Raw genomic sequence first — 21,300 nt, forward strand, 5'->3', positions numbered from 1 at the left:
AAAGCACCGCCTCTACTGGGCAGCTTCTGCTGTTGAGGGATTGAAGGCAAACTTCGTCCTCAAACCTCCAAGATGAACACATTTCTTCTGAATGACAAAGACCTTCATCTCAAATGTTACTGAAGATTTAAGGTTTAATCCAAAAATAAAGACAGAATTTCATTTGAACTGTTTGACAGTTTAGAAACAGATGTTACATAAAACACACAAGAATTACATCTATAAGTGATCCGTAAGGCAAAGTGCAAACATCCACCACAGGTAGTTAAATAAGGCAAAAATCGCTGAGCTTTTACAGACTCAATAAGGTAAAAAGAAATTGCGTAAACTTACATTTGATTGTTATGAATGATAAAGTTTTTGCCTCATGACAGCTAGATTTTTTATTTAACTTTATTTTAAGTTGCAGTGACGCTTTTCTAGTAAAATAGAAGTTTCTTAGCAAATTATTTGGTTGTTGAAGTTCTGATTAGAAAGTCGTTAATCCTTTAACTCCGGAGCATTAGCCTCCAGTGTGGACGTTACTTTGACAGCTGCAACTTTTCAACTGTTTACATAATTTCAGCTGAGGAAAGCAGCTTTGTGCTAATAAGCACATTTTACGTTAGTAATGTGTTGATTATTAGTGAAAAGGCGATATGAGAAGCTGCTTTTCTGTTCGTCAGAATAATATCTCCGGTGTTAAAGGCTTAAAGAGTGAGCTCAGAAAAGCGTACAGATCCTCTATTTCTCTGCATTTTGCGGTCAAATCAAACTCATCGACAGTTCTGGGTCTAAACGCAAAGAGAAGTGGAGTCGGGTTCTGGTCGTCTTCCACCATCTTCATTGCGTCTTCCTGAGCAGTGTTGTGGGGGAGTACGGGCTGTCCTGGCTGTCATCAGGGGGCGCTCTTCTTTGGGCAGGACTCACATATCCGGCTCTGCAACAAGAAGCAGAAAAAAACTTTATAGATCAAAGAGGTTGACAACGATTAATGTCGCTGGACAACCAGCTGCCTCAGTGACTGTTGAAGTGTCCTTAGGCAAGGCACTGGATCTCAGTAGGTTAGTGTGTGAGAGAAACATTAAAGTCTTGTTTCCACTGAGTGGTACAGTCTGGTTTAGAATGGTCCAGGTAGTTCAAGCGAGGGTTTCCAGACGCCACGGCACATGTGGGGTGAAGCTAACAACAATGGAGGTCATCCAGCAGCTCATTTTTTTCCTCTTGGCTTCTAACACGAGAATACAGCTGCTTACTTTTGTGGTTATGACCTTCCACTAATCAACGGGTTTCAACAGTAGCTCCGCGCAAACCAGTTTGTTCCATTTTTCTATGGACCTACAACCAACGGGGGCCAAAAATAGTACAGTTTATTCTGGCTTAATGGGGCAATTTTGTAATAGTAATTGAAAAAATATTGGACTGTACCGCTCAATGGAAACAACAACCTAGACTTTAACTGAATGAAATGGACCATTTTCTATTTATTTCAATAGAAGCTAAAGTTTGGGTGTCTTCCATGAATAGTTTTGCACTTCAAACTTGAGTAGCGATCTGTAGAAAATGAGATGAATGAACACGATTATTTAAAGTGGGATCATCATTTTTGCCGTGTTACAGCCTACAAATACCCATTTCTGAGCACTTTGTAAGAATACAAAAAGTACATAAATGTTTTTATTTTCATACTAAAAATTATAAGTGCTTCTCCTCTGACTAAAATGACTTTCAAATTAAAGTTCTTGTGAGTTTAATGATTTTTCTGACATTTCCATTTTATTATCTTCACTAGGGCTGGGTTGATAAAATCGATCTGAATCAATCTGAGCTGATCAATAATCGATCCATAATAGTAGATATCGATTTAACGTATTATGCTAAAGTCTGATAGCTTGATGCTAACGTATAATAGGATATCTCATAGGACGGCTAACGCTAACGCTCGGTCGAACTTAACACACATTGCTGACTAAATGAACATCTTTACAAACTCACAGGAATTAATTTTACAAACTCTTAAGAAAATATTTTTCAAAATAACAATTTGTGGTCTGAAACAGAGTTTTTGCTCAGACTTTCTTCTTCTGGAATAAGGTGTAATGCTTTAGCTCGATCGCCACCTAGTGGTCAAACTGAAACGTCCTCCAGGAGAATCAGAACAATGTTTACAATGTTAATGATCTGAACATTTTAGATAGAACTTCTCCTTTAGAGAAACACTGTACGATTTTAACAATTTACTATTTCACTGGTACATTTTACAGTATGTAAGCTGTATCACATTAAAATAAATATATTCAAAACATATAGTAGATTATTAATGTATTTCTAAACAAAAGTGTTTAAATGTGTAAACTCTAAATCTAACTGAATCGAATTGATTCTGGAAGTTATTGGCGATACCCAGCTCTAATCTTCATTGGGTTTCATTTTAATGTGTCAACATAATCTTCTTGCAGATTCCTGAGCTCCTGCATTTGGATGACATGATCAGAATGACTTCCATCAGTCAAACACAGGCCTCCTGTCTGATAGGCTGCTGCTTTATGAACCTGAATGGAGTCTAAACTACTGCTAACACTTCAGCTATGATCTATCCATCCATCCATCTTCTTGACCGCTTCTTCCCTTTCGGGGTCGCGGGGGTGCCGGAGCCTATCCCGGCTACTGAAGGGCGAAGGCGGGGTTCACCCTGGACAGGTCGCCAGTCTGTCGCAGGGGGTCCAGCTATGATCTTATATTTATTATTTGGCTGGTTCGTACATGTCTTCTGGAAAATCAACCAGAACAATTCTGAACTAGAAGAAGAACCACGCGAGCAAACCTACCCCAGTTGTATGTCTTGGTGCCTGTTGTGTGAGAGACCACACAAGTGTAAGTCTCTCCTTTCTCTGGAGTGAAGACAGCGTGTTTGGTCAGGTGGTAATGCCAGTTCTCCTCAAAGGCCAGATCGGTCTGCTTGCTCTCCATCTCAGCTCCATTCTTCAGCAGCTTAATGGAGATTTCTGGGGGGTGGAAGCCGCTGGTGTGACAGATCAGAGTGTTCTTTATTCCAAAGTTTCCGGGCAGTCGGCTGTACACCTGAACCTGAGGGGCTTCTGAAAGAGACGAAGCAGAACAGAAAGCTTCAGTCAATCAATCCAAACACACTTTCTATGCAGCATAATAGTCAAGGGCAGTTTTTCTGCTGTTGTGGCATAAGTCAGAGGAAACTACAGTTGTTGACGTTGGAGAAAAAACAGTTTTGTTTTGTAAAAACCCTCAACCGTGTGATCAAGATGATCTGCGGCTGTGGTTACAAACCGGTTCCAATGAAATGTTGGAGAAGATCCAAGTTTCTGAAATAACACAAACTTTTCGGAATTTGTAGTTCCTTCTTTGCTTCTACGATGCAGAATTTAGTCTACTTGAACACGTTCTCATACCCAAATTCTACAGTTGAATCTGTCAAACATTCATCTTTAGAGTGAAAACATCATAAACTTTACAGCACTGTTATCAGCTCACAAGGGAACAAGAAAAGAGAGATTTACTTCATAAAAAATACTGAACAGTACATTGAAAATATTCTGTAACCAGATTTGCATAATTTTCAGGTACAAGACATTTGTATAAAACAAACGATAAATAAAATAAAAAATTTAGATCATGACATGTGTTGTGGATCTCTGGAAGACTTTTATTCTGTAGACATAATAGCTACAGCACAGAATTAAGACAGGTTGGGAGTTATTTTTCGAACCAGAGACTTCCGCGTGACATAAACAAAGATCGTGTATTGATCATAAACAGCTCGATATTCATTTAAGAACGATTCCCTTTTGTTCATTTTAATCGTCAATTTCTTTGTGTCACAGCACTATGAAGCAGAACTTTGTAGCCAACAATAAGATCTTATTTTATCAGAGTATTTCCTGGTCAGGTTCGGGCCTGTTCCGCCCGCAGTGCTCGTCAGGCCTTCCCCGCACTGCGCTGCGGGGTTCGGCGGGTTCTTACTTTCGTTCTTTTCCTTCATGGAGACTCCGAGATCCATAGACACGAAGAGGAATGCCGAGACGAGGAAGAGCTTCATTTTGACACGTTTCAATCGTTTCTTCAACCAGCAGGACAAAGTACGCAGCTTCCGACGAACCGAAAGTAAAATTGTAGAAGCCAAAGGTATACAGACAATATTAAATGTGACGTCAGCTGCACTTAGCCAATCAGATACATGTATTTTATAACGAAACTCCGCCCCGTCAGTCTTTATAGCGATCTAGTTAAACAAGTTTGAACATGTTGGTGTGCTTACACACACAAAGGGTTTGAGAAATAAAAAAAGATTTTCTGTTTATTATTATTATGTATTTATTACAACCAGGGGCAGAATTAGAACCTTTACCATGGGGGACAGGAGGGGGGCAAAGTACCTTGGAAGGGTGGCAAAATATAGAAGAGTGGAAGTGAAAATAGGAGTTTTTGCTTGTTATTACTATCTGTATTTAATTTGTCAAATACTGAACTTTTTTCTTGGCCGCACGGACCAGAGGAAAGGTTGAGGTAGGGTTATAGGGTTAGGTTACTTGCGACCAACAACATAAGCCTTGAACACTCTTAAATAAGAGCAGGCAACAACATAAGCCTTGAACACTCTTAACCCTTCCGCTCTCTTTGGGGTCCAGTTGACTCCAACCACATATTGATATGTGATTCCTTCCATGACAAAGGTGGACAGGATTTTATGTCTGTCATGGACATTAGTGAAACTCAAAAATCAAAGATAAAAAAAAATTCAGCGCACAGTCTTGGGGGGTCCAGATGACCCCACTCTTAATGTAAACAAACTAAGGAGAGCGGAAGGGTTACATAAGAGCAGGCAATGCAGAAATCTATATCATGGCCGCACGTATTAGTGGCCATCATGAATTTCTGTCAGATTTTGTACTGGTTGCATCTTAATAAGCGCAAATAACATCATCCTTATTGTTATTGCTTTTATTTCATTAAAAAATATTGCATTTATTTTTGCAAAACGTAAAGAAATTTGTATATAACTTATTCTTTTTTAATATAATTTAAACAAGTTATTAATTGTTTTTTTTTTTTATGAAATAAAAAGTATACAGTTACATGAACAATGGAGAGTGTACAAAATAAACACATTTTAACAAAGCCAGGGGATTATCACTAGAACAAACCATAACTTGTGTATTGACTGCTTTTTTTTATCAGTTCAGTCTCTTATATGGTAAATATGGAAAACAAAGTCATTATAAAAGTGTACAAAAGCTGGTCACTGGTTAGTTAACTCTCCATTTTTTGTCATTATTGTATCTCCAAAACATACAGAACAATTATGTAGGACAGGTAGAACATTGAAAAAAATGTATTCATCTTTGTCAATAGACCCTTTTCGCGGTGATGTCGCACAAAATGGCGACTGGCCTGTCAGGGTGATGCGCAACTTCTGGACAATGGATTTAGACAGAGAAAACAAAGAACTGAACGCTACACCAATTTTTGGAAATAATAAAATGTATTGTAATGGGAAATGCAGTATTTATTTGATAAATTTTCATATGTACCTGAGCTGTTTCCGTCTTTGTGTCTTAGATCGTCAACAAATCAAAATACAGATGTATGTCATCTTCCAGTGTTTTTGGTTCAAAAACACTAGATTTTGTCAAACTTTTTTTTTTTTTAATTTTGCCGGTTTTAGCTAATTATTTAACCATTTTTTGCCTTTATTTTGTCGCAGATCAGATACAGTTACATGAACAAAAACAAAGAGTGATGTTAGAACCACAGCTGAGCTAACAGCAGCTCACTGACCGCAGTAGGAAACATTACAACAGGAATAAGATTCACTTTAATGTAAGACACACTGGAATTGTCTGACTTTTGCTCTGTTTACAAGGATTATGTGAACACAGAAATTTAGGCAACTTTTAACTGGTCAGAAAAGATCATGTGCAGCTCTGCGTCTCATAGCCAAAGCTAATTCTAGCATTAGCATTAGCATATATTAAAATAATACAATCTTAATTACCTTCATAATCAAACAAGTAGCATTCAATAAAGTACTTGTAACCTTCGTATAACTATGATCGGGTTATCAGAGAGAAATAATCCACGACTCGTTTAATATAATCTATGAAGCTGTTTTGGCGGATTTAGTCTTTTCTCTGTTTTTTTCTCTGTTTTTTTAAGTTCTGCTACTTTTTCAGCTACATGCTAGCTGTTTTGGCTAACCTAAGTTTTTTAAGCTTTTTATGCTAATTTGGCATTTAGCTGATATTTTAGTTGGCTAGCATCAAATTCAGCTAACACCATTCACACTAGCATTATTGCAGGCTATAGATCTAGTTCGCAATTAAGTTAAAAAGTTATGGTTTTAGAGTTTTAAACATTTTGTTTTAGAGCGTTCAATAAATGTTTATCCTGTTCGGCCCGTGACCTAAGGCGTGTCTTGGATTTTGCCCCCTTGTGCGATTGAGTTTGACACCCCTGATCTATAATGATGCTAACCCCGACTGAAAATGGAGGGGAAGGGTTACTACTGAGGGGGCAGCAAAAAGTCTGTCACTGTTTTAACAAAACTGAAAATGACTTTGGTCAAAACTGACCTTTGACCAAACCTTTATCTAGAGTTCAGGTTAAGGAACTCTAGATAACCACCTCCACTTTTGTGGAGTGCCAAAGAGCTGCACTTCCTGCTAATGCCCAAGAAGAAAAGCAGACAAACTAAAGACAGAGAGACAGACGGACAGAGTTTTCCTTGTAGCAGCAATAATCTCCAATCATGATCCGACAAAACGTACAAGGACATGGATGTTGTTGACCATATCTCATAAAGGGACGCCACACAGACAGTTTGGCAGAGTTTTATGCCGGATGTCCTTCCAGACACAACTCTGTATTTTATCCAGGCTGGGGACCGGCACAGGGGGGCTTAGATTTAGATTGAGGTCCCCTTGTGGCTAGTTAGGCAGCAGTGTGAAGGGTCTTACCTAAGGATCCACACTGGAATGAACTCATCACTCTCCCTATGAATCAAACCCAGGTTTCCAGCCCTACAGCCATTTAGCCTCTCATACAACAACATGTGCCAAGGAAACAGATATTTAGTGAAAGCAGCAGCAGATACAAAATTAAGACCATTAAGATCGACTTTTACTGTGAAGCTGACTGAACCAAATCTGACAAAAAGTCAATTATTTTCTCTAAACTTTGGTATTTGTTTGCACTGAGCGGTCCGGTCCGGTAAGGAGTGGTAAGGTACGGTCCAGTTAATTCTGGTGAGTGTTTCCACTCAGTTGAGCCTCGCTCCCACTGAGCGGTTTGTTTTCAAGGCACATGCGAGGTGTAGACCGCAAACTTGTCATTGAGTCATTGTAGTGCGACGACTAGAAAAGCAACAACAATGGAGGTCATCCAGCAGCTCTTCTTTTTCTTGCTTTACTTTTTGTAAATCGTGTATAACAGGAATTTAATGTTTGAAAAGACTCAAAAACTGAAAAAAGCCTAAATTAGCCAAAAAAGCTAGCATGTAGCTGAAATATTAGCTAAATATTGGCTATCATCAAACAATTTTCACCCAGATGGATCCTTCAGACCATTTTCTAAGAGTCATTTGGTTGTGTTGGCTTCCTGTCTTGACTCTCTTGTTTAATAACTAAATCAAATAAGCATAACTTTATTTATATTTTTGTTGTTTGTTTTAGATTTTTGGAAGGCTTCTATGACCTTGTTTAAATTCTGCTTCATTTATGTCTTTAAATTTCCAAACTACGCCGTCTTTCCTTGGTTTTGACTCCAGAGTCCCAGTTTTCTCGTACAGTTGGGAGAGACAGACTTCTCCGTGTTTTACTCAAAGTTCTTTTAGAGGTATGCACAAGTGCACGTGACTCCGTTGCACGTTCGCTTTCAGACAAACGTTGGAAGACAGCGTTGTTGGGCAGAAGGGCTGCTGCTGTCACGATCGGACTGACCTGCAGAGTGACGGGGGGACTCTTCCCCTCAGAGATGCCCACAGGCCAGCTCCGTGAGGAGAGTTAGCCTTTTGATTCCACCCTGCAGAGTAAGAACCCCTCATCATAATCCCAGCAGTGCAAGAAGAGGTCTCTCATGGGCTTTGCTTTTGTTTAAAGAACTCACTTAATCATTAGTGATAAGAAACAGTCATTTCTGAGGTTTTATCTTCTCTGGACGCCCCTGTCAACTGAGCAAACAGAAACTTGAGTCTGTTTTTACTAAAGCTGGGTATCACCAAAAAAATTCCAGAATCGATTCAGGAGAGCCTGGATTGAGTGAATTTAATTTGAGTGTTTTTTTTTGTTCTTTCAACCCTCTTGTTTATAGCATACAGTGTTACATGGATTCTCTAAGTTCCAACAGTTGTTCTGCCACTAGGTGGCGATCGCGCTATAGCATTACACCTTATTCCATAAGAAGAAGAAAGTATAAACAAAAACATATGTTATAGAACACAAATGGTTACTTTTAAAAATATTTCCTTAAAAGAGTTTGAAAAATTCATGCCTGTGAGTTTATAACCGAGAGTTAGCATTAGTCGTACTATGGGAAATCCCATTATACGTTAGCGTCGAGCTAGCGGACTTTAGCTACTTTTATGGATCAACTATTGATGAATTAAGCTTAGATCATTTCAGATTAATTTTATCAACTCAGCCCTAGTGAAGACAACAAAATGGAAATATCAGAAAAATCATTAAACTTAAAGAACTTTATTTTGAAAGTCGTTCGAGTCAGAAAAGAAGCATTTTAGCTGTGTCCGAATTCCCCCGATCAATATAGTGCATTTGCCATTTTCTAGTGCTGTCCAAATCTACTAATTCCAAATCGAGGGCACTAGAAATTTCCCAGAAGACTTTGCGAAAAACTAGCATCCATCGATGCTCACTAGATTAGCAAATATAGACCGCAATGCGCAAATATAGACCACAATGCATTGCAGTCAAATCATTTATTAAAAAGTGTGTTTAAATGTAATATTTGAATAAACCATCCACATTTTCACCATCAGAACACAGTGGAGTCATAAATAAATGTCATTAAATGTTGGTATTGATTCCCTGTGGCCTGGATTTTAAAAGCAAGTCAGACACGATGCTCACTACTTTTCTTTAGTTTTTCTAAATGCTGGATATGACGTCACATATTTCACCAAGTGAAAATTGGATCAATACAAACATTTCACAGCATCTATTTGTGACTCCACTGTGTTCTGATGATGAAAATGTAGATGGATTATTCAAAAATTACATTTAAACACGTTTTTTTTTAAATAAATTGTTCAACTGTAGTGCATTGTGGTCTATATTTGCTATGCGGTGGATGATAGTTTTTCACAAAGACTTCTGGGAAATTTTGAGTGGACACGATTTTGGAATTAGATTTGTACAGCACTAGAAACACACTAAATAGTGCACTATATAGTGAGTGAGTGTGTGGGGGGCGGGGGCTTAGGGGTTTGGACAAAGCCCCAGTTTGAAAAAATGTTTCAAGACTTTCTGGAGTCAGAAAACACACTGAAACAGGAGACATGTTTACAGGAACTGATAGGATTTAGAACCTAACTTTTGAAAACCAGAGAAACAACAAGCATGAAATCCTCAAATTGTGGAGGAAAAAAAGTGGTAAAAAAGAGGACGCAATAATGGACTTTTGTTTTGAAATTGACACCTGAATTTACAAAAAAAATAGAAGAAGTCCCTTGTTTTTGTTTTTGCATTCAACTAGGTGCTAAATTAGGTTTAGATCATTAATTTGATTATAGCACATAAAATAAGGATAATTTTAGGTACACTGTACACCATGTGTCAAAGTCAAGGCCCGGGAGCAAGATCCGGCCCTCCAGATCATTTTATTTTATTGTTTTTAATGGCCCGATGTTATCTTGTGATTATCTCTAACTTGTATGTTTTGCCAAGATATATTTTTATGGAGAGTAAAATATTGAAAGTTATTTAAGGTTTAAGTTGATTTATTTTGGAATAATATTCCCGCCTTTTTATCATTCATAATTATGTAAAAAAAAGTTACGGTTTTAAAGTTTTAAAAATGACTTTCTGTTAGCTTTTCGGACTATTTTGGCATTTACTAAGATTTTTTTCAGCTATTTTGGAGGTTATTTATTCAGTTATATATTTCAACTACATGCTAGTTTTTTGGCTTACCTAAGTTTTTTTTTTAGTTTTTTAGGCTGATTTGGTATTTAATAAATATTTTAGCTGCCTATCAGCTTTAGCACTTTCAGCTATCAGCACTAGGAACTTTAACAGCCAATTCAGCTTACAACATTCCCAGAGGCCTTACAGCAACAGAATACAGACTTTAAAAAAAAAAAAAAACATTCAGACTCTGCTGATTCTTGGGGATTTTAACAGAGCAAATCCCAAAATTGAAATACCTGGTGCTACAAAAATGGCAAGGAATTATTGCTATCCAACCATACGTACATGAATCTATTTGTTTACTAGTGAATGCATCAGAATGAAGTGGAGCAGGAATCTCGTGGCCCGATTTTCTGCATTATAAATACAATCTTTTTCAGAGGGTATTTTTTCCTTCTGCTCCCATTTTTTGTTTTTTTTTGTTTTGAACAACTACACACTACGGAACAAAACATGGCTTGAAATTATAGAACAAAGTCTTTACAATATTACAATCAAACAGAAAGGGGCCATTGCAGCATTACCAACAAAAATATAATAAATTAAATAACAATAATAATTTCAGTTTCTTAAAGAGTTTCAATGATTCAAAATATAACCTGAATTTGTTTAAAAAATATTCTGAATTTTGGGGGGGGTCTTCATATATTTATATTTGTGTATGTTAAATTTAGCAAGACAGAGGATCATATTCAAGCAGGTTTCTTCTAATATATTTTTCAATACCGATGTCAAATATTATGGTGTTTAAAGAAAATGTTGGTATTTGTGAAAAAATATTTCTCAGTTTTGTTCTGCTCCCAATTCATGACAACTTAAATGAAAAAAAAAAAACTCAGAAAAGCTATTTTAAGCTTAGTTTTATTTGTATATGTCCTTCATTTTGAGAAAAATGACATAAAAACACGTTGAAAATATCAAAATCTGTTTTTCATTGCAGTGAGTGTTTAAAATTTTGCACAAATTCCATTGAAATTCCTTGCCAAGAAAAGGCAAAGTGTTAAATTAAAACTTATTTTAAATTAGCACTTCTTCCAATATCATACTTTTTAAAATAAATATTGTCATTAAAAACTTACATAGAGAAGTACAGGACATTCAAACTGTTATAAAATGTAACTAAAAGTAATTTTGTTTTCAAAGATCTTTTTCAACACATGCCTGCAGTATCGGGTTTTTACCAGCAGGGGGCAGTCGTGCTCTTCTCGAGATGAATGCTTGCCTCCGTTGAGGCTCGAAGAAGAGCTGAAGGCTACGTCGCAGCAGTATGGCGGCTGTAGAGCTGTCTCCGAGTCCGGGTTTCCCCCCAAATGTCCCCGGTGAGCCTTCAGCCGGAGACCCGGGGAGCCTGGAGTTCCTGCAGAGGGAGGCCGGGGAGCTGAAGAGTCTGCGGGGCGTCGAGGAGCTGCTGGAGAGGCTGAAGGAGGAGAGCGACGCTCTGGGGGAGCAGGTCAGCGCCTCTGTTTGTAAACAGTTCGGACGGGGAGGGCAGCTGTCGACCTGGTTCCGAGAGACCAGCTGCCTCCATCCTTTGAGCAACTCAGTTCTGGACGACTGTCAGCTCTGACGTCAAACACTTTGATGCTCAAACAGCTGATGTCCACCTGGTCATAATGAAGCGCGCATGCGCGTTCCATCTCTAACGACCTACAGATGTTAGAGGAAGAGGGTTTATGAATAATTTACTTTTTTTTTAAATTCATTTTTTCTTTAAGCTAATTAATTGTATTTTCATTGCTGAAAACTACTTCTTTGTTAGTTTTTAATGTTAAAAAAAGCTGTATTGATTTGTTTTAAAACACTCTGTTGTCAAATAAAATAGTAGCTTTTAAATGATAAAATATTCATTAATCAAACAAACCATATTTAAACTTATGAATCAGAAGCGAGTCTGTCGACTTGGAGCAGAGGAGGTCAGTTTTGCACAGTTTGGAGGCGGGGTTGCCATGGAGACGAGGAGTCGGCCTGTCAGTGTATCTTTGTATGTTGTAAAGAGAGTGCTGCAGGGTGGAAGCATCAGCCTCTGAACGTCCAGAGCCTGAGTGACATTCAGCTGAGGTTTGGTTCTTCAGAGCAGAGGAAACGTGTCGGAGGAAGTTTGGTTGTTCTGACATTTGTGGGAAACGGGTTCATGAAGGGTTTTATGCACCTGTGTTGTTCTTGACAACCTTTGACCCTACACCATCCATCAAACTCGTTTTGACAGGTGCCCCGCCCCTCAAGATGACGTAACAATTTAATGTCACTTTTATATATAGAGTATAAAGGGTCAAAGGTCACCTGTCAAAATGAGTTTAATGGAAGGTACATTGCTTATCTTTCTAGTAGGAGTGCCACGATTAATCGACTAATTGACTCTTAAAATAGGTGATGACTAATTTAATAGTCGATTAGTCATTACTTTATATTATATGGAGTCAGAGTGTAGTAAAGTTGAAAGTTATAATAGCATTCTGTTAGCTTTTTGGACTATTTTGGCATTTATTAAGATTTTTTTAGGCTATTTTGGAGTTTAGCTAATACTTCAGCTACATGCTAGCTGTTTTGGCTAATTTATTTTTTTTCAGTTGTCTAATTTAGCATTTAACAAATATTTTAACTGGCTATCAGCTTCAGCGTTTTCAGCTATCAATTTCAGCATCTTTCTGCAGGTCCTGACCGTGCGCAGCTCCGTGCCGCCGAAGGTTTCCGCCGCTCTGTCTGCTGCGGAGGACGCCACCTGCAGCCTGAAGGAGCTGCTGCAGAGAGAGGAGATGGTCTCCAGCAAGCTGCAGCAGGTCAGTCCACAGCTCCACCACATTCAGGAGGAAACATCGATGAAAATTGTGTTTTTAACATGTTCTTGTGGCATTTTGCTGATGATGGAGGACATTTTTAAAGAAAATTCATCTTAAAATTGAGTTTCTGAGTAATTTATTTATTCAAATAGTTGAGAAATGAAAAAATGCTGGATGCACTGATGTTTTCACTTCCATGAACATCTTTGTTTTCCTTGTTTGAGCTGGATTCTGTATCAAACTGTTCTCTTGCATAGCTACAATATTTCTCACCATTTTCGTTGCACTGCTAATGTTAGCTTAGGGTGTGAGTGGCTGTAAGCTAGCTGGAGAGAGAGTAAATAGTCATGGGTGATGGGAAGGGGAGGCGGGGTTACTCCGCAGCAACAGTCTCGCCCACAACTCTGAGGCTAATGACTCCTGTGACCCCACACTCGACCTCTATACTCCACTCTGCTGCTGCAGCATCCTCACATTTCAAAGAGGAGTGAAGATTTACTGGAGAAGAGCATAAAAACTAGAATAAACTCACAGCCTTTCTCCCTTTGTGCTAAGTTCATTGCTTTCCTAAACTAGAAACTGTATTTTGCGTAACACCATGTTGTGTTTAAACTGCAGCATCTGCAGGAGGCCTCGCAGTGGATGGATGACCTCAGCCGCGTCTTCAACCAGGTTGATCTGATAGAAAGACCCATGAAGTACCTGCAGTGTCTGCAGCACATAGAGGAGCTCAGGTACTGTGGAGGCTCTTGTGTTCTCGTTTCCATGGAGACGGTGCAGCGGTGAGTGTGTTTGTGTGTCGCAGTGCTGCAGTCCAGCAGTGCCTGATGGTCAACAGCGTCTGTGAAGCCATAAAGGAAGTGGACCGACTGGCGGCGCTGGACTCCGGACTCAACCACTCCAGCTGCTCTCACCTGCAGAAGTTCCTTCGAGAAACTCTTTGTTTCTGGCACAACATCATCAAGGAGCGCCTGAGCAGGTCGACCCAGTCCGCCTTCAAACGCCGTGTGGGGCGCTAAAGACTCAACGGCGCTTTGCTTGTCTTCTCAGTGAATTTGGGAAAGTTCTGACTCAGCTGCACTGGCCGATCATCTCGCCGAACCAATCGCTGAGTCCCGCCGCCAACTGTCAGGACAGCAGCAGCCAGCTGGAGGCGCTGGTGGCTCAGCTCCTGGCCCTGCAGGCCTCGTATCCTTCCATCCAGACACGTCTGAAAACAGGACGTCTCCATCGGCTGGTTCTACACCCGTCTGTCTCAATGGCGTTGACACAAAATCCTCAAAAACCCACAATTCCTTTCTTTAACATTTTCCCCGCAGAGATGACTTCATCTCTCAGAGGACTCCCCCCCAGCCCGTGCAGGTTTCATCTTCGTCTCCGGCGGTCTCCGTCTGTCTGCCCATTCAGATCATGCTGCTGCCAATCTGCAAGAGGTTCAGATACCACTTCTATGGAAACCGGCAGACAAACTCCCTGCACAAGGTTTCTGCTCCAAACATCCCGTTCAGATTGTGTTCACTCCAGTCAGAGCCGATCTGATGGAGACGAATAACCACAAACTGAAAGCCTGTGTTAACCAAACACTCATGAGGATAAGATGGTTTCATTAATGAGGGACTCTGATGAAGGTGTCAGGAATGAGTTAATTTGTGGGGGTGTTGTTGATTGGATCAAACTGAAAGTATTAAAACCTTGTCCGGTGTTTGTGTGTCTTCAGCCGGAGTGGTACCTCACACAGGCTCTGATCTGGATGGGGAGCAGCACAGCCTTCATGGAGGAGAAGATCCAGCCGGTCTTTGACCGAGCCGGAGCCGCCATCAGCGCCAGGGTAGGAAGGTCACCGACCGGACACATGATCACCCAGATGTTTGTCATTCTGTCAGGCAGAGATCAGTCAGGAGGTTTCTCTGTGTTGTGATGTGTGTACAAACCTGTGTGTCTGCCCACCTGTTTGTGTACTCCCCTTCGTTTGTGTGAGGGGATACACAGTTATGTATCAGTGTGTGTATGTGTGCGAGCAGGTGGAGTTGTGTCGCGGCCTGGTGTCTCTGGTCCAGGAGAAGGTGGCTGCTGATGCTCCCAGAATCCTGTATGATGATGCTCTCTTCTGCCACCTGGTGGAGGAGGTGCTGCAGTTTGAGAAGGAGCTGCGGGGCAGTCACTCCTACCCCCCCGCCCTGCCTGGACTGCTGCACATCCTGCTGGAGGACGCCGTCCTGCAGAAGTGGCTCGCCGTGGAGAAGAAGAGTGAGTTCCTGACTGGACGGTGGCTGTAGCTCACAAACACATGAAGTGAGCTGCAACATTCCTCCAAGTTGCAATTTGTTGTATGACAGGATGTGCTTAATATTAAGGCGGAGCTTGTTTGGGGAAGCTCCGCCTCACCTGTGCAGGACTGAGACAGTGACCTGTGATTTCAGTGGCTGTGGAGAAGATGGACGCCATGCTGTCCACTGACGGAGCGTGGAGCTCTCAGTACAAAGACATCAGTGACATGGACGAGCTGAAGGCTCCAGACTGTGCAGAGACCTTCATGACGCTGCTGCAGGTCATCACAGGTGAGACGCCCTCTTTACATTCCGACCACTTTCACTCCCCCGAAGACTCCACCAACAAAGACGCCCCCGCTGTTCTGCAGAGAGGTACCGGGCCCTGCCCTCCCCGGCTGCACAGCTCAAGTTCCTGGAGCTCCAGAAGGACCTGGTTGATGACTTCCGAATCCGACTGACGCAGGTAAGCGTCACTCCGCTGTTCAGTTAACATTCAGAGAAGAACTGATCCACTGAATCTAGTCCGTAATCATCAGCTGATCTATTTTCAAAGCGTTTCCAGCGTCTTTTAGTTATGATGATGCTGTTTTTAGCCAAAATTAAAAAAAAACTGTGTTGTTTTCAAGGACATAGCTTCTGCAGAGCAGCAGTAGAGTACTGAAATTCACCTCTGAGTTGACTATTGAGAAGAGCAACCCCACCGCCCCTTCGCATCCCCCTTCTGTTTACACACTTACACCCCCAAACTATCAATAGCAGTGCAACAAAAATGTTGAGCAATATCCGAGCTTTCCAGAGTTTTGATTTGATGTCCTCCCCCTCTTTCGTTTCAGGTCATGAAGGAGGAGTCTCGATGTCCGCTCGGTGTCCGTTACTGTGCCATCCTTAACGCCGTGAACTACATTTCCACCATCCTGACAGACTGGGGAGACGATGTGGTTCGTGTTTTATTAAAAAAATGATATACTCCGCCTCAGAGATGACAAGTTTCAGGTCAATTTATTTCTTTTGGAGTGCTCATTTTACCGGCAAAATCTCTGAATCTTCCAAACAACATTGCTTTACCTAAAAAGAAAATTACATTCTTACACCTAAAACCAAACCAAGAACTTACAGGAAAATAAAAAGAAAACATGTTAGAAAATACAGCAAAATAATAAGAATTTTTATTTGTAATATACAAGTTAAAACAAACTGCAATAAGCAATAAATCAGCCACCAGAAAAAGTGCCTGATTTGTGTTTAAGTTTATTCTCATGGTTGTAAAATGTTAGATTCAGATGCAGCACCAATGATTTCCATTTCTATCACTTTCACAAGGGAGACCTTAGCTTAAAGCAGTGATGTGGAGTCAGCCTCACCTGTAACAAATATATAGCTTATAATGGATAAATAATGTAAAATGAAATTTTTTTTAAATAAAAATATAAATCAATTATTAGACATGTCCTTTCTATGATTACCTTTTTCAATGTTTCTTTGGTTAAAAAAGAAAAAAAAAGTAGCAAATTTTTGAGTTTCCTATTCAAATTTGCAAGAATCAGTGCCATGCCTGCCCTGTGCCACACACACTGACTGGAGCACGTCACTGGTTTAAAATAAGCTGCACATCGGTCCATGGATCCATCCCGGACAAGACCCCAATTTGTCTGGGGTACACACAGACTTTTCTAAATTCTGGGGCCAAAAACAACTAGCATCTGTTTTTGAAGAAGTCTGAATTTACAGCAAGAATCTCTCAGACTAAAAACAGCTGCTGCATTTGCAGTAAAAACTCCAGACTTGATATGTTTTCACCTTTTAGGACAGGAGTGTCAAACTCAATAGGACAAGGGGCCAAAATACAAAACACACCTTAGATCGCAGGCCGAACAGGATAAACATTTATTGAACACTCTAAAACTACATTTTTAAAACTTTAAAACTGTAACTTTTTAACATAATTATGAACTAGATATGTAGCAATACCTGCAATAATGCTAGTGTGAATGCTGTAAGCTGAATTTGGCTGTTGAAGATGCTAATGCTGATAGCTGAAGAGGCTGAAATTGAAAGCTGAAAATGCGGAAGCTAATAGCTGAAAACGCTAAAGCTGATATCCAGCTAAAAGATTAGCTAAATGCCAAATTAGCCTAAAAAAAACTTAGGTTAGCCAATACAGCTAGCATGTAGCTGAAGAAATAGCTAAACTCCAAAATAGCCTAAAAAATCTTAGTAAATACAAAAATAGTCCATAAAGCTATCAGAATGCCAATATTTACAACTATAATACCATAACGTTTTAACATAATTATGAATAATAAAAAGGCAGGAATATTATTCCAGAATAAATCAACTTAAACCTTAAATAACTTTCAATATTTTACTCTCCATTAAAATATATTTTGTCAAAATTATACAAGTTAGAAATGAGTTCAAGATAACATCAGGTCATTAATATCAATAAAATAGAATCACCTGGAGGGCCGGATCCGGCCCCCGGGCCTTGACTTTAGCATGTGTTTTAGGACCAGCTCTGGATTATCCTGCAGCAGGCGGGTCACCACATTACAGGAATGAATATGAAACCGTGTCAGTTGTCTGTGCCTCAGGATTTGATCCGTTTGGGTTTAGCCCCTCCCCTTCAGCCGTGCATCTCTTCCTCTGTTAGGAATAAAAATGTAAGACTCTCTTCAAGGTGAATAAAAACACGAACCAGTCAGTTCAACTTCAAAACACTCTTTTGCAAAAGGGAGGCGGTGGAGAAGAGAGAACAGGTTAACAGCCTGTCTTCGTCCGACTGCTCACCGCCCCACAATGTACAATAAGCTTTTATTAACTTTGCATAGAAAACAGGAACAACACCATATTTGGAGATGGAAAGTTACTGAGCAGAGGAAAAAAGGCCTTGATTTTGAGCACAAGTTCTGACCGTCAGTGTTTATCTCAGGAGTTGTCCTTCAGCGGAGACATGCAGGATGAGGGAATAAGGAGCTGAAGCTTAAAAGCGGTTAGAACTAGTTTGAGCAGACTTTTGCACATTATTGTGGCTAGACTCACTGCACCCCCACAAAAAAATATTTTCTAACATCCTCCACCAGTTCTTCCTGCAGCTGCAGCAGGCGGCGGTGTCGCTGGGCGAGGACGAGGTCCTGGGGGGCAGCAGCATGATGGAAGTGGGTCGCCTGGCCTCTTTGGAGGGATCTCTTTTCGACGGACTCCTGGCTCTGCTGGATCGTTTGAAGGGAGACATGCTGGGGAGGCTGCTGGACTTCCTCATGAGAGAAATCTCAGAGAAAGCCAAACCCTACTGTCAGGAGAGGTGAGAGCTCGGCCCACTGATGACCTCTGAGGTGAAGTCAGTAACTTTTAACTGGTTCCGTCCTTCAGGTGGTTATCTCTTCCATCCCAGCAAGACCAGTCCATCATGTCCCTGTCCGGCTCGGCCTGTCCCATGATGCTCTGTGTGCGGGACAAGCTGCTGAACCTCCATCAGGTTCTGAGCCTCCCTCTGTTCCAGCTGGCGTGGCAGGGCCTGGCAGAGAGGCTGGACCATTTCCTCTATCAGGAGGTAAGAGCTGAACGGTCGGGATGGGTGGGGAGGTTAACATGACAGCAAGGATGGGAGCGCCAACTAAGATGTGAAATTGATCTGAGGCGGAAATGAAGCATTAAATATGTTTGCTAAAGGCATATCAAGCTAGAAGTGAGCGTGGAATCAATACTTTTTTTAAATAAATTGACAGAAATATCAAGCATGGATTTATTCAGCCATGTTTCTGCTTGCTTTGTAGTGAATATCAAAAGCAGAATTCTAGGACTGGGTTATAATAATCGATTTAAGCTTAATAGATCAATAATCGATTCATAAAATATATAGATCTATTTGCACATAAAGCTAAAGTCCGTTTAATGGAATTTCCCATAGGACAGCTAATGCTAATGCCTGGTCAACCTAAAAATACATTTCTGACTAAATTAACATCTTTATAAACTCACAGACATTAATTTTCCAAACTCTTAAGTGTCTCTTTTAACTTATGGAAACGCTGACAGTCATGAGTGGAGAAAAGACCGATGATGTGGGGGCTCTCTCTGTCAGGTGGTCCTGTCCAATCACTTCAGTGAGGGAGGGGCCGCTCAGCTGCACTTCGACATGAACAGGAACCTCTTTCCTCTCTTTGGTCATTACTGCAAGAGGCCGGAAAACTTCTTCAAACAGTGAGTGCTCATTTTTATTTGATCTGAACCGATAGAAACTCTGTGAATAGTAAATTACAATTGTGAATAGTAATAGTAGCGCGAGTGTAAAGACAGGAAATGGAGTGAAGACTTTTAGTTTGAAAATAATACAAATAAATGTGATAATAGGTGTTATATATGGAAGCCTGACATACTTTTTTTAAGTTTTCTGATGATAATGTGATCCACTATCTCATTATTATGGGAAAAACAAAGTTCCTTTTTCTCGTTATAATTAAGAATATAATGTAGCGTCCCTCTTTCCCTTTACCCACACTGAGACTCTGTTTTAAGTCTTTTTATTTTGTAGTTAAAAATGAAAACATCAGAAAAAAACTCCTCAAAAATAGTTTTTCAGTCTATTTTTGATTTATTAGTGGATCTACACTGCTAAAACGCCTCAATTCTCTCATGCACCAGCCTCCTCCCTTTATTTAAAAACCACAGAACAAACGGGTATCTCGTAGTTATATGAGCGAAAAAAAACAAAAAAATTTAAATGTCCTAGAAGCTCAAACAAATTTTTGAAAATGAAATGACAGTATCATCAGTATATGTAAACATTTGAACAGGCTGTTGGAAGGTCATTTATGCAAAGAGAGAATAACCAGGGCCCTAGAATGGCCCCTTGCGGGACACCGGATTTATTTGAACTGACTGATATCTATTTGAAATTATGATTCTTTCAATTTTATTGCATTACTGGAAAATTTGAATTTGGTAAATTTGGTCAAATGCATTTTCAGGTCGAGAAACTCAGCTACAAAAGCACCCCCCTTTATCCAATAGATGTTGTACATTTTCTATAAAGAAGCAGTTGGCTGTCTCTGTTGAGTGGAGAGCTCTAAAGCCAAACTCCATTGGATGAAGTGAAATGGATGTGTTAATTAAGTTAAATCCATTCAAACGTGAATTCATTTGTCAATGTTTGTTCAAAAACCAGGGGACTTAGTTATGAAATTTATCATAACAAGTGAACAATCTGAACACAGATTTGGCCATTTTTCACCTGCAGACAGCTCATATCTACCCCTAAGGACAGCTGTGACTAAGGCTTAAAGGAATTTAAGAAAAATTCTTCAAGTAAATTGAAACATCGGTTGTTTAAAGTCAGGCTTGAAGGTCGATTTAGCTTTTGTGTAAGTTATTCTGCTGACTGATGGTCACCGTTGTGTCTGTCCTGTCCCTGCAGCATGAAGGAGGCCGTCATTATCCTGTGTCTGAACGTGGGCTCGGCTGTGCTGCTCAGGACGGTCCTCAAAGAGTCGCAGCAGGAAACGAGAGACAAAGAGCGTGACAGAGCGGCAGATCCGCCCCCTGAGTCTGTCCTCAACGAGATGGGCGTGTACTGCTTAGCCCCCTCAGATGTGCTCATCCTGCTCAACCTCCGAGCGTCCTGGCCCGGGCAGTAACTCTGAGGAGCACGAGCATCCTTCACTAACCTCATGTCCCGACTTCCTATTATGACACTTTAATATTATGTTTCCTAATGTAATGCAGACAATGAGTATCAAATATTTATAGATGAATATGACCATAATAAATCTGGTTTTGATGGATTTTTTTTATTTATGTCATATTTTTCTTTTTCTGTTCATTGAATTAATTGGGGACTTAGGCAGGAGGGGGGTTGAGAGCAGACAAGATGGTGACTATGGGTGGAAATCACAGCTCAAAGGAGGCGGGGCTTCGACTGAAGTGAACCAGGATACTCGACTTCTTCTTGATCTTCCTCCTTTACTACTCTAAACCAGAACTGGTCTGCGACCTGAGACTCCGAAACCACTTGTGATTCTTTTATCTCTATATGGTGGCTCCTTGGCCAAATATAAAATGAGTCATGGAGACTGCTGACCCAGACATGTCAACCGTCTAAGT

The 21,300-nt window shown here is 40.3% G+C and overlaps 2 protein-coding genes across 2 annotated transcripts; one reads left to right on the forward strand and one right to left on the reverse strand.

Annotated features, from left to right (window-relative positions):
- Positions 1-114: 114 nt before the first annotated feature.
- Positions 115-4,149, reverse strand: LOC112140045 (beta-2-microglobulin). Its single transcript, XM_024262960.2, has 3 exons — positions 3,976-4,149; positions 2,808-3,077; positions 115-919 (listed from the first exon to the last, which is right to left on the reverse strand). The coding sequence occupies exons 1-3, from the start codon at positions 4,049-4,051 to the stop codon at positions 906-908; spliced, it is 360 nt and encodes a 119-aa protein (XP_024118728.1). The 5' UTR covers positions 4,052-4,149; the 3' UTR covers positions 115-905.
- Positions 4,150-11,319: 7,170 nt separating this feature from the next.
- On the forward strand, positions 11,320-20,982 carry rint1 (RAD50 interactor 1). Its single transcript, XM_024262959.2, has 15 exons — positions 11,320-11,604; positions 12,806-12,931; positions 13,550-13,665; positions 13,737-13,910; positions 13,982-14,119; positions 14,251-14,413; positions 14,649-14,759; positions 14,953-15,178; positions 15,352-15,489; positions 15,570-15,664; positions 16,035-16,139; positions 18,282-18,502; positions 18,571-18,751; positions 19,283-19,401; positions 20,615-20,982. Exons 1-15 carry the CDS (start codon positions 11,422-11,424, stop codon positions 20,832-20,834), a joined length of 2,316 nt encoding a protein of 771 aa, XP_024118727.1. The 5' UTR covers positions 11,320-11,421; the 3' UTR covers positions 20,835-20,982.
- The last annotated feature ends 318 nt before the right edge of the window (positions 20,983-21,300 follow it).

This window comes from Oryzias melastigma, unplaced genomic scaffold, assembly GCF_002922805.2.
Source record: "Oryzias melastigma strain HK-1 unplaced genomic scaffold, ASM292280v2 sc00293, whole genome shotgun sequence".
Taxonomy (NCBI): Eukaryota; Metazoa; Chordata; class Actinopteri; order Beloniformes; family Adrianichthyidae; genus Oryzias; species Oryzias melastigma.